A 13,286-nucleotide genomic window follows, 5' to 3' on the forward strand; every position below is an offset into this window, starting at 1 on the left:
GCAGGGAGATTGCTGATGATAATATAGACATGGAAAGCAGATGGGGATGGGGTTGGGGTTAACGTGAAGTTCAGTTATGCAGATATTCATAACAATATATAAACCTTGTCCCTAGCCTGGCTGCCTCTCCATTAGATGCTCAGAGCTCCAGCATCAAGAGAGAGATGTTCCTGATTTCAAAGGCTTCTTAAAGGGGAAGAGGAGGGGAGAAAGGAAAACCTGCCCCTTTTTATTGAGTGATCAAAGGCTGGGATCTGGCATTACACAGGGAATTATTTAAGATCTTTTCCCAGAGGGACATCAGCCTGAAGTCCCCCAAGGAGGGCTGTGATCAAACACCATGTTATGTCTTCTCCTCTGCATAAGCTCTGCCATGGCACTGAAGTCCTTCCCAGCTAAGGCTACATGTGCAATGAGCCAGAGAATACCAGATCAACAGGTCAGCACCCTGTAACTTGGATTCAGCCGTTGTTAACCCAGAGCTATTCCCCTACAGTGGAAAACAGCAGGTTCTTAGCTCTTAGCCTGACCAAGCATGATACAGCCAACCCTAGGACCTTGGTGCTCAGTGCTGAAGCAATCCTGGCCATGGGAGCAGCTCTGGGGCAGAGGGAAGCAAAGCAGCAGCCAAGCTCCCTATAGCAGGAACACCTCTGTTCCCTGTGGCCTGCTGAAGTGTGAAATCCAAGCAGTGATCAGCTCCTTGCCCCGCTCATTAGGAGGTGTCACCTCTCATCACTGCTGGATACAGGGACACAAAGGGGAAAGGGATGCAGCGCGCAGGGTGATGGGAGGGAAGGAGAGCATCACTGGGACCCAATGGGGATGTCAGGGTGTAACAGGGCAGCACGCTGTGTCCATCCTCCCCCTTTCCCTCCCCATTCCCACCTACCATCCTCACACGGCCCCATCCGGGCAACCTCGATGCTCTTCTTGTGCTGGCAGGAGGCCACGCGCAGCTCGCACTGGTTGGGGTAGGTGATGCCGTCGGTGCCGCACACAGGGGCCAGGGGCTGCCTCTCGCAGCGGGGGCACACGCACTGCCCACCGACACAGCGGCTGCCGAAGGAGCACAGCGAGCTGCCACAGGACTCTGGGACACAGGGAGGAACCACGGTCATGCACCGAGGGGGGGTTTGTGGTCAAGTGCCCCATGGCGGAGAGATGGGGACCGTGAACAACGCGCCCTCAAAAGCGAGGTCTCCTTCGCCAGAGCGGGTTTGTAAGTGTTATGGAATCATGGAATCAGTGGGATCGGAAAAGAGCTTTAAGATGATAGGATGAGAAAGTTGGGGCTGTTCAACGTGGAGAAGAGAAGGCTGCGTGGAGACCTCATAGCAGCCTTCCAGTATCTGAAGGGGGCCTATAGGGATGCTCGGGATGGACTCTTCATTAGGGACTGCAGTGACAGGACAAGGGGTAATGGGTTCAAACTGAAACAGGGGAAGTTTAGATTGGATATAAGGAGGAAATTCTTTCCTGTGAGGGTGGTGAGGCACTGGAATGGGTGCCCAGGGAGGTTGTGAATGCTCCATCCCTGGCAGTGTTCAAGTCTAGGCCTTGGGTGCCATGGTTTAGTGTGAGGTGTCCGTGCCCATGGCAGTGGGTTGGAACTGGATGAGTTTAAGGTCCTTTCCAACCCGAACTATTCTATGATTCTATGATCAAGTCCAACCATTCCCAGCACTGCCAAGGCCACCATTAACCCATGGCACTAAAGGGCTTTGTCTATACAGTGTGTGAATGCTTCCATGGACGGTGGCTCCAGCCCTGCCCTGGGCAGCCTGTTCCAATGCCTGAGCACCCTCTGGGGAAGGAATTGCTCCTCAGCTCCATCTAAACCTCCCCTGAGGCTGTTCCCTCTCCTATCCCTTGTCACTCTGGAAAAGGGACCAGCCCCTTCCTCTCTCCATCCTCCTTGTGTCAGTCCTGAGCATTCCTGATTCCCATCAATACTCATGGGTGTTGTGTCCAACACCATCTCTAGGGCACCAGTAATAAACCCCATTTACTCTCATGGTGTATCCTGGTTTCAGCCTCTTCCTGCTCACAGCACCAAGAGTGATCTATCACACTCAGTTGTTCTCTCCCAAATGTAGAGAGCATCTCCATGCACAGTTCATCCGTGGAACACCAGCCCCAGCTGGAAAGGTTCGATGGGGCTCAGGGCACTGCTTTAACCAAAGGAGCATTTACCCTAATGAAGAACCCAGGCAGGGCTTTTAATTCATTAAGAAATTAGCACAGACAGTTCCCTGTGCTGGGGAGTGGGGAGGAAGCACAAGAACAAAGAGGAATTAACCCCAGGGGATGGAGGGAAGGGAGAGCTACTGAGATGAGCTGTGTGATCAAACAGACTGCAATGCTTTCAGTCCTGATGGTAGCTATTAACATGGCTTTAACCTGATTTGTTTGGCTCAATGGCTATTAACCCAGTTTCTTTGCTTGGCTCAGAGGGCAGATACCATCTATGATGGGAAAAGCATAACCAATGGGGTTAAAAAGGAGAAACTGCTGGAAAAACTCAAAATGCCCAATTCTTGTGAAGCCAAAAGGGAAAATCCCACCAGACAAGGTGAAAAGCCTCAGGGAGGGTGGCCAAGTGGCCAGCTCAGGGCCAGGCTCTTGGGCATTCCTGTATCCCTGCTTCAGCTGGGTCTAAACCATGACTCCCTGTTACCCTGGAGTTGATCCTGCTGGGAAGTCCTCAAAACAATCATTAAAGGCATCAGGAGGAGCACTAGGGAGACCCTCTGCACATCCCAAACCTGGGGTTAAGGTTAGGGTTAGGCAAACCCATGGGCTACAGGATGGGCACATCCAAGCACCTCAGCAGGACCCAGGGGGCCACTGGGGTAGAGCATCCTCCCTAACATGCCATGGGAATGAAGAGGGAATAAGGGGAGCCTTGGATGGGCACATCCAAGTGTTTCAGCAGGACCTCGGTGGCCAATGGAGCAGAGCATCCTCTCTAATATGCCATGGAATGAGAGGAGGGAATAAGGGAAGGCTTGGATGAGCACACCCAAGCATCTCAGCAGGGCCCAGGGGGCCAATGGGGTAGAGCATCCTTTCTGACATGCCATGGGAATGAGAGGAGGGAAGAAGGGGAGCCTTGGATGGGCACATCCAAGCATCTCAGCAGGGCTGGGTGGCCAACGGGGCAGAGCATCCTCTGTGCCACGCCATTGGAACGAGATGAGGGAAGAAGGGGAGCCTTGGATGGGCTCATCCAAGCATCTCAGCAGGGCCTGGGTGGCCACTGGAGCAGAGCATCCTCTCTAACATGCCATGGGAATGAGATGAGGGAAGAAGGGGAGCCTTGGATGGGCACATCCAAGCATCTCAGCAGGACCCAGGGGGCCAATGGGGCAAAGCATCCTCTCTAACATGCCATGGGAATGAGATGAGGGAAGAAGGGGAGCCTTGGATGGGCTCATCCAATCATCTCAGCAGGGCCTGGGTGGCCAACGGGGCAGAGCATCCTCTGTGCCACGCCATTGGAACGAGATGAGGGAAGAAGGGGAGCCTTGGATGGGCTCATCCAAGCATCTCAGCAAGGCCTGGGTGGCCAATGGAGCAGAGCATCCTCTGTGCCACGCCATTGGAACGAGAGGAGGGAAGGAGGGGACGGTGGCGGACTCACTGCAGTCTCCCTGTGCTGCCACCCGGATGTTGGTCTGCTGGGTGCAGGCGCGCACGTGGAGCTCGCACTCGCTGCCGTAGGTGTTGCCGTCGGTGCCGCAGACGGGCTGCGAGGAGGGCACGCACTCGGTGGGGCACACGCAGCGCCCCGTCTCCGCCTCGCAGATGGCTCCGAACTGGCACTTGCCGCAGCGCTCTGTGCACGCAAGGGACAACAGCAGGAGGTTAGGGCAGCAGGCACGGCACCGGTGGGTGATGGGGAGGAGCTGTCGGTGGGGGCACGTAGTGGTGGGGCAAGGGGAACGGCTTTAAGCTGACAAAGGGGAGGGTTAGATGTGATATGAGGAAGAAATACTTCACTATGAGGGTGCTGAGGCGCTGGCACAGGGTGCCCAGAGAAGCTGTGGCTGCCCCATCCCTGGCAGTGCTCAAGGCCAGGTTGGACACAGGGGCTTGGAGCAAGCTGCTCCAGTGGAAGGGGTCCCTGCCCATGGAACTGGATGGGCTTTAAGGTCCCTTCAACCCAACCCATTCCATTATGCTATGAAATAAAGCCCCACTGCAACCTCCTCCTCCTCATGCTGCAGGTGCCGGCAGCCTTGTTGGAAGCAAGGCAAGGGAAGGAGCAGAGGCGAGGGCTGCAGGAAGAGGAAGAGTCAGGCTCCGAGGCAATAACTACTCATAAAAGCCATCAGGACCAGGACTAACAGTGATGAAGCATCACCAGCGCTGATGCAGCTAAACAGGAGGTGGGAGAGAGCACGAGAGGGGAATTATGAGGAGTGATAAATCAGCCCCAGCCCTGGGAGGAGGGAGCAGCATCCCTGCAGCCTGTGTCCAAGGGGATAGAGGCAGCGGGATTCCCACATCAGGGTGGGATGCGGTCAGTTGGGAAGGTGGATACTGTCTTCCATTGGTTCATGAGGGCGCAGCAGTGCTGGACACATGGATAACACAGCAGCATTCACATCACTGATGCATCCCATAGAGGGACCCTCACATGCCTGCTGCAAACACACACATCACATGCAGTCTGGGTCAGGGAAGACGTTTATCTTCCTAATAACTCAATGAGCCATCACTCGTTGCAGGAGGGACCAGGCTGCAGCCGGCGCATCCCCTGACTCCTGGGTATTTACCGATGCACGGCTTCATTTTCCCCTTCAAACACCCTCTTCCCTCCCTGCCATTCAGCGCACAAGGAATTTGGCTCCAAGATGGGGTTTCTTATTTCTCTTTCACACAGCAGCTGCTGCCTTTGCACGGGGGAGGGAAGATGCTACAGCCCCCTGCTTGGGCTGTGCAGACTGTTGGACAGGAGGTTTCTATCTACAGCACAGAGCCTGCAGCCAGGCAGGTTGGGAATGGGGCTGCTTAAAGCAGCCTTCTAGTGCCTGAACGGGATGCGGGAAACCTGGGCTTTGTAAAAGGGATGTAGGGACAGGACAAGGGGAATGGCTTGAACCTGACAAAGGGGAGGGTTAGATGTGATATTAGGGAGAAATCCTTTACTATGAGGGTGCTGAGGCGCTGGCACAGGGTGCCCAGACAAGTGGTAAATGCCCCATCCCTGGCAGTGCTCAAGGCCAGGTTGGACACAGGGGCTTGGAGCACCCTGCTCTTAGTGGAAGGGGTCCCTGTTCACGGCAATGGGTCCCAATGGGCTCAGCTCTTACCGCAGGGCCCCTTGTGCTTCACTTTGATCTCCCTCTTGAGCACACAGGCCATGGAGTCGAGCTCGCAGGGGTTGCCGTAGGTGCGGTTGTCGGTGCCGCACACCGGGTCATAGCGGCCCTGGCACACTTGCTGGCACTCGCACACAGCCTCCTGGTTCTTCACCACGCACGTGGCCCCAAAGGTGCACTCCACGCTCAGGCACGGGCTCGGCGTGCCCAGGTCTGCATAGGGGCACAGAGAGAAAGGCACTGGTTTGAGCCCATGGCTTCCCATATCATCGCGGCAGCAAGGCATGCCAGCATCCCCAGCATCGCGCCTGCCTCCCCCAAGCCATGGCAAATGCACATTGGTCCTGGCCGTGGCACCCTGCACCCTCCATGCCACCCTCAGCATCGTCCCCATGCGTGGCAGAGGTTAGGGATGGGAAGCAGGCACAAGGTCTTCTCCCTGCACGCTGTGATGGGGATTCCTGACTCGTTTGCTCCATCCCTGCTACACTCTGCCTTAAAGGGCTGGCTAAAAGTGGGATCATCCCCTTGGGCTTCTGCACCAAACACCATTGTCTGGGTGTCCCCAGCAGCTCACATCATGTGTTGAGGGAGGGCAACACCGACTGATGCTCCTCATTGCTGGCGCTTTGGAAGCAGCAGTGGTGCCACAGCCCTGTGAAGTCAGATCTGAATGATCAGCCCTATAGCAGAGAGCAGGGCAGGAGGCAGCAGAAAGCCCTCCTCAGTGTGGCTCTTGGTGCTCCAGGTCCCTCAGTACATCATCACGTTGTACCTGGCACCAGGAGCCACACAGCTCACAGAGGGATCATCCCCTTCACTGAGGTCCACATCCATTTAATACCCTCTGTGGCAAGTCCCAGGAAGACCTGGCTGGAGAGGACATTGGAGTTCACCACAAGGCCTGGTTCTCCTCTCCCCATGTCAGCTCCCATCCTCTCCTCTTGGAAGCTGATGCTGGGAAGGCCATGGAGCTGCTGGGCAGCAGGAGGAAGAGACCTGGTGTCCTTGCTTGAGCCCAGCCCTTGGGCATCGAGCTGCCTAGGGATGGGTGATGCCCCATAGCATGTATTGCAGGCTGAGAGGCAGCAACAGTCCCCTCTGCTCACACACTGGAGCTGCTTTATCAGAGTCAGCCAAGCTCATGGCACCTTCCCTTCAGGATGCCCATCACCACTGATGGTGATAGCAAAGAGAAAAGGCTCCCTATGGACCTCTACCGATGGTTCCCCCCCGTTCCTGATGTCCCATCAGGAATGCTCTCTACCATCCAGAAGCACTGACCGTGCTGCTGGGGGGAAGCCAGCACTGCCAACAGCCCTTTCTTGTGCCTCAAGACAAGAGCCCTGAGGACGTGGGGCAAGGAAAGGACACAGATTTAATCCGTGTGGAACAGCGACAAGGACACAGGACAGAACACACGTGGGGAACAGACAATGCAGCCAAGAGGAGATGGATGTAAGAGGCAGACACAGCCCCACCAACAGCAAAGAGCGAGGTGGGCACAGAGTGTGATGGGCAAGGCAAAGCCCTCCAGAGCCTGATGGCACAGGGCATCAGGTCTGTTTTCCTCCCATGCTAGGACCAAGAGCGAGGCTTGAGCCATCAGGAGCCTGGCTGCATGCTCTCCCCCATGGGCACAGCCAATGGGATCTGGATTTGGCTCTTTGGGAAGGACCTATCAAGGCAAAACTTGGAGCCAAAGGTGTGCATAGGAACAGGGAAGAGGGGGACAGCTCAAGGCAGTACTTCATCCCAGCCCTTTCAACTGCATCCCAGCTTCCCTGCAGCGGAATTGCCTGTGAGCAGTCCCAAGGACCAGCTCCCTGCTGTGCTGAGCCCTGTGATGCTGCTCCCATCTCCTGCTTGTGTTTCCCCTTTCTAAGGCAACATCTATACCATAACGATGCCCCTCAGACACAGAGACACATGGAGCAAGCTCCTCTGCTGGACACAGGCAGTAAGGATGCAATGAGCTAAGCATGAAGCAAACTCATTTGAAGTCCACATTCACTCCATTGGGGAGCAAGGGTGAGAGTGCAGAGAGGTGCCAGGCCTGATGGAGAGCACTGCCCTCACATCCCTTGCTCTTATGGAGCAAGCAAACCTGCAGAGATGGGGCACATGAAGCTGCTCCACAGCCTGAATCTCAGCCTGTGAATTATCACACGCAGCCTTGGGTACCAGCAGATGCCAATGGAGGTTCTGGCACCAGGTTTGATGTGAGTGGGTATAATGAGGACCTACTGAGCAAGGACCTCAAGCTGTGCTATAATCAAGACCTGCTTTGATTCCTGGCCCTTCTGTAGGCAGGGAAACTGAGGCACGGAGCAAGCAAAATGCTCATCCTGTACCCTAATGGGTTCAAAGGCACGATCCCCACCTGCTACCGGGCTTTGCCAAGGCCTAAGCAAGCTCTGGGGACACTGAGCTCTCCTACAAGCCCTGCTTGATGGTGGCTATGGAGAAGAGGCTCTGAAGCTGCTTTGTAACCCATCACACCCCATCAGCCTGTGCCCGTGACACCCAGCGGGCTCCACCACCAGCTCCACAGGGAGCATCCCTAGGGAAGAACCACATCTGAAGCCCAGTGCCTCAGTGCTTCCAAAAGGCACGTGGGGTGCTCTGCTGGGTACTGGGGACTCTGCAATCCCTGTGGATCCCCTTCCCGCTGGACTGGCACAGACAAGCGTGACACACACGATGGAGAGCAGAGGGACAAGCAGCACGGACCCAGGCAGGCAGAAGTCTCTGGGAAGGAGGAGGTGGGGAAGAAAGGAGGGTTAGTTGGGGGCACAAGGAGAGGTAAGATGAACCAGGAGCAGTCCGGACTGATGCACCAGCCAAAGAGGGGCTTGCTAAGGAGCAGGGAGCTCACAGCACCCACCTCTGCTCCCACTCTCATGTGCCTCGGAGGGTCAAGCCACAGCAAGCACCGGACAAGACCCCACTGCACTGGGAGGCATTTCCATTCCAGCAGGAAGGGTTTGGGATGAGGGATGGGATGTCTCCATCCCTGGGGCTCTCAAGCCAAACTAGAGAGGTGGGGAGCAGGGAGAAGAGGCCGGGACTGTCCCTGGCTATGGAGAAGGGGAGAGAGCCGACCTCCTAGCAGAGATGTCCGGGTAGGGAGCAGGAGGGTGCTGCGAGGACACAATTCCTTCCTCCAAACAGGCAACACTGTAAAACACAAGACACAGACGAGAAAGGAAAGAGAGAGAAAGCAGAGGGAGAAAGACAGGGAAGGAAGAGCAGAGAGAGGCAGGGAGGAGAGGACAGATGCAACTACAGACACCTTCCCTCCGCCTCCTGTCTGCATCGGTCTCATCCCATCCCTTCGTTCTCAGCTGCCCCATCACAGTGTCGAAGGAGAGAAGGATTAAAACAAGGCCTGGACTGTTTTGCTTGGCTTTGCCTCCTTTGCCTTGCTGCAGGAAAAGAGCAGCAGAGCTTAGAGTCCCTTAGACGTGTGTATGTGAGAGATTATAGTGCTGTGACCAGACTAATGGCCCACCCTTCCTTTTCCTTTCCTTTCCTTTTCCTTTTCCTTTTCCTTTTCCTTTTCCTTTTCCTTTTCCTTTTCCTTTTCCTTTTCCTTTTCTTCCTTTTCCCTTTCCTTTCCTTTCCTTTCCTTTCCTTTCCTTTCCTTTCCTTTCCTTTCCTTTCCTTTCCTTTCCTTTCCTTTCCTTTCCTTTCCTTTCCTTTCCTTTCCTTTCCCTTTCCCTTCCCCTTCCCCTTTCCCTTTCCCTTTTCCCTTTCCCTTTCCCTTTCCCTTTCCCTTTCCCTTTCCTTTCCTTTCCCTATTATTTTTCCTTTTCCCTTTCCTTTCTTTCAGATTTTCCTTGTCTTTTACCTTTTCCCTTCCCTTTCTTTTTCCCTTTCCTTCCCCAGCTCCATGCATCTCCTGCATCCTCACGGCACATGGATGAACTCCCCATGCTCCCCACTATGAGCACTGGATGCAAACAGAACCTGTGGCTCCCTCATCCCCTGCTCTCACCCACTGCTGAGTGTTCCATGAGGACTGCACCCTGCATCCAGCAGAAGCATCCAACCAGGAGAGAAGCAGGGACCACCAACAGCAATCTGTGTTCTCACACCAGCTGGGAAGCAGCATCACCACCCCAATCTCCATTTCTAAACCCATTTCCCGTCTCACATAGGCACATCATCACATTGAGAACTGGTGCCACGGAGGAGGATGTGCTCTCTTTCCAACAGGCTCAGATAGAACACGCTTTCCTAAGCTGATGGGGAGACCAAAGGCTTGCCCACACCTCATGGTGGTTTGCTACAGGGCTGCCTGGAGCTGTCATCTGGATGTGAAAGCCTCAGCTTTGATCTGCTTCCCTGGATTACAGGCTCTGTTTGCTCCCATCCCATAAGGATGTGTGCATCTGCTGCCCTCGCCTGCAGGAAGAGAGGCTAAAATGAAAGAGAGGAACAGCAGATGTATAGGGACCAGATACCACTGCCCACCGGCCTCACTGCACTGAATGGGCTGGGAATGATGTGTGTGTGCCATGAGCCCTCTGCTTACCCTAGGAATTTGGGAAGCCTCAGCAAGGTCCTGATGCTACGGGAGATACGGGCACCAGCTGCAAACATCCTCTGGCCCCAGTGCATCTCAGGAGCTATAGGCACCTTGCTTCATCCCCTGCACCAAGGCAGCCTGCCTTGCCATGAGCACCCCAGTGGCCATTCACACCTCCCCAGTGGCACAACAGGGCAGGAAAATGGGTTCCAGGCTTTGGCAAGGCTCCCGGTTGCCATCCAGCACCAAGCTCCCTGCAGCAGAGAGGACTGGAAGGTGCCTGTGTTGATCTCCCTATAGGGAGAACGTGGGGAAGCGACTCCTCATCATTCACCCATCAGAAACCCAGTGAAAGGGGTGATTTAAACTCACAGCTTGTGATTGTATTAAGCATGGTTTTGGGAGCCTGACAAAAGGGGTTTGAAGCAGCTGGGGCTGGGCAGCGTTAAAAACCCACTGCAGGAGCACAAAGCCAACAAAACAGATCCACAACATGGGGCCTAAATCCTGAGTGTTTCAGAAGGTTTGATACAGCTGATACCTTGTGAGACAGCAGCTTAAAGTAATAGGACACAGTTCCAGATGTAGCAAAACCCAATTTGAGCTGAAATGAAACAGTCCAACTCATACAAATCAACCCAGCGGCTGTGTTCAACCTCCTTCATTCTCTGTGCAATGATGTTAAAATTGGACCTTCCCAACACCCTAAGGACACCAAGTCCCATCCTATCACATCCTCCTGATAAAGCATCCACTGGAAAAGGTCAAAAGCTGCTCCCAGAGACGAGGCAAAGACACGGTGAGACATCCAAAGAGCCTTTAGAGTTCCTTATGGAGATACCTGGAGCTGAGAGAAGCAGGCAGGCATGGAGGGGGAAGCATGGAAGGAGTTTGGGACTGGCACTACCCTGGGAGGAGGAATGAATGGCATGGGCTGCACAGTGGTGAATGCATGGTGGTGAATGAGAGCATCCAGCTGGACATCACAGACACTTGGTGCTGTTTAAACACAAAAGACTCTTCCCATTGAGCACATCAGAGACAAGACCAAGGAGGAACACGCACACGCAGACTGTGAGAGGAAAACCAACAGGGAGCAATGGATATCCAGGGCCTGTTGGCCGCAACACTGAAGAAAACCTGCGCCTTGCTTAGGATGAGCACCCACTCACAACTTACCTGCAGCTTCCCAGCATCACCTGCATGGAAGGGACTGACACAGGCTGGGCTTAGAGTGGCTGCTGGGGCTGGGAAGTGATGTGGGGGTACCAGTGCTCCTGTGGGTGACCAGCCTGGTGGCACCAGTGCTTACCACAGGGTCCACTGTGCTTTACTGGGATGGCAGCCTTCTGGTGGCACTCTGCCTTGCGGCGCTCGCAGTCATTGCTATAGGTGCGGCTGTCGCGGGCACACACGGGCCGGTAGGTACCATCGCAGGTGATGCGGTCGCAGGAGCAGCGCGCGGTGCCGCGGCGGTTCAAGCACACGGCGTTGAACTTGCACTCATCCTTGCATTTGTCTGTGGGGAGAAGGGGCAGCACCGCTCAATCCCACCCCGGGGGACAGGCAGCGGGAACCCCAACGCTCCCATCACCCCCAAGGATGCAGGGATGTACTTACCCTGATGCTGGCACTGCCCTGAACGCACCTTCTGGATCTCCAGCCCCCGGATGGCCCCCGAGCGCCCCATCACGCACTCGTTGTCGTAGGTCACCCCGTCGTCACCGCACACAAGCTCCTTCTTTGGGGGACAGGTCTCGGGGCGGGAGAGCAGCTCGACCCGCCGGGTACGGGGGTTCACCCGGCACACACGGTTCATGTCGTTGAGGATGCCTTTACACGGGTCTGTGCACAGAGGCAGGGCACTCGGTCAGGTACCATCACATCCTCACCACAGCGGTGCTTGCTCCTCCGCTCTCCTTCCCTTTGGCTGGCAGCAAGAGGCTCCAATCCCTCCCCAGTGGTACTCAGTCCTCCTCCTCCCCACATGAGGACTCTTGCACACACTCCCCCATTCCAAAGCGATGGGATGAGCTCTGCCTCTTTTCCCATCCTCAGCTGCATTCACCCCTCTCTAAGGACACCCTGATCCAGGCAAACCTCCCAGGTACAAAGTGTGTTACAAGATGCTTGGTATTCCCATCCCACTCTCCCTCCCCATCTTTCCAAAGTGCTGGAAAAGCATGGAAGGCAGCCAGGGCCACACACCGCCTTGCCCCACTGCTCTAAGCTGAGCTCACATTAGCATACTAAAGACAAGGGTAAACGGGGTGCTGACTGCTCACTAATCCCTACTCCAGGTTTTCCCCTTCCTTGCCAAGCAGGGAACCTGCAGAGTGCTGATTCACTGTCTGCAATTGCAGAAACACGATTGAACCTCTCCCCTCCTTTAATGCTACTTGTCTGAAATGCCTGCATCCACCAGTCCCAGGATGACAAGGGGGCGGAAACAGCACAATAACCCATTCCCCCAGCCTCTCACAAGCTGGAAAGGCACTTCCCATCTCCCCTACATCCCTTGGAGAAGGACAGGGTCACAGCTGAAGTCATTGCTTTAACCACTTTAGCGTATGCAGTGATGGAAACGAAGCAGACGGAGGAGCTCCCACAGGACCTGCCCAATCCATCTCTTATTCCCCCTCTGGCAAGAGCTGCCCCACCAGCAGACAGCCGGGGATGTGTTACCCCCTTGGAGGCTTCTGCAACCCCAATAAGGCAAGAACATCTTGTGTGGACTCAAGGGGCTGTGGGTAAATGAGGCTGCTGTAGTGGGGCAGGGATGCGGAACAGATGAGGAGGTGGGGACCGACCGCATTAGAGGGGCTGGGGATGAGGTGGATGCAGGGATTTATCTCAGGGACTGTATGATGGGGACTGTATGTGTGACTGTATGTGTGACTGTATGTATGACTGTATGTGTGACTGTATGTGTGACTGTATGTGTGACCGTTCATCCCTGCTCCCTCCTCTGCCTTGCAGTGCATCCTTGAGCCTTACACTGACACCAACAGAGTGCAAAGACCTTCGGCTATGTTCAGATTCTATAACCCCTCTGCCTGAGCGCCTGCTGATGCCCAGCTAAAACCAGGAGGACCTCAAAGGAGCAGCGAGGCTCAAAAGCCTGTTCTCTGCCCTAGGAACCTGGTGTCACAGCACCTCTTCTGCACCTCCCATCTCACCCTACCAGGGACCAAGCAGGGAAAACACCATTGAAGCTCCTCAGGGGTTGCAGCCTTCCCAAACCCACTCCCACACTCCTTCCCCTGGGCACAAACACTGCGTCCTGCCTGATCTCATGCTTTCCCTAATGAGCCTAGTGGCTTTTAATTACCAGGATCCAGAGCCGTGAAGGAAGCCATCCTCACAGTGGTTGTGCTCTAGGATCTGAGCCTGTTGGGCTCCTTTAATTAGAGGGAGCTGCT

General features: G+C 55.1%; 1 protein-coding gene across 5 annotated transcripts in view; it reads right to left on the minus strand.

The window, feature by feature from the left end:
* AGRN (agrin) overlaps nucleotides 1-13,286 on the minus strand; it is a 105,167-nt gene that overhangs the window by 25,581 nt on the left and 66,300 nt on the right. For all 5 annotated transcript variants that reach the window (XM_061347882.1, XM_061347880.1, XM_061347879.1 and 2 more), the window contains 5 exons: nucleotides 11,485-11,709; nucleotides 11,177-11,383; nucleotides 5,322-5,543; nucleotides 3,647-3,841; nucleotides 893-1,093 (listed from right to left, as the gene is read on the minus strand). In XM_061347882.1, the coding sequence (XP_061203866.1) occupies nucleotides 893-1,093; nucleotides 3,647-3,841; nucleotides 5,322-5,543; nucleotides 11,177-11,383; nucleotides 11,485-11,709 (1,050 nt within the window). The remainder of the gene's footprint in view (nucleotides 1-892; nucleotides 1,094-3,646; nucleotides 3,842-5,321; nucleotides 5,544-11,176; nucleotides 11,384-11,484; nucleotides 11,710-13,286) is intronic.

This window comes from Neopsephotus bourkii, unplaced genomic scaffold (assembly GCF_033783945.1).
Source record: "Neopsephotus bourkii isolate Nb327-2 ecotype Australia unplaced genomic scaffold, CSIRO-AGI_Nbou_v1 NB_333, whole genome shotgun sequence".
Taxonomy (NCBI): Eukaryota; Metazoa; Chordata; class Aves; order Psittaciformes; family Psittacidae; genus Neopsephotus; species Neopsephotus bourkii.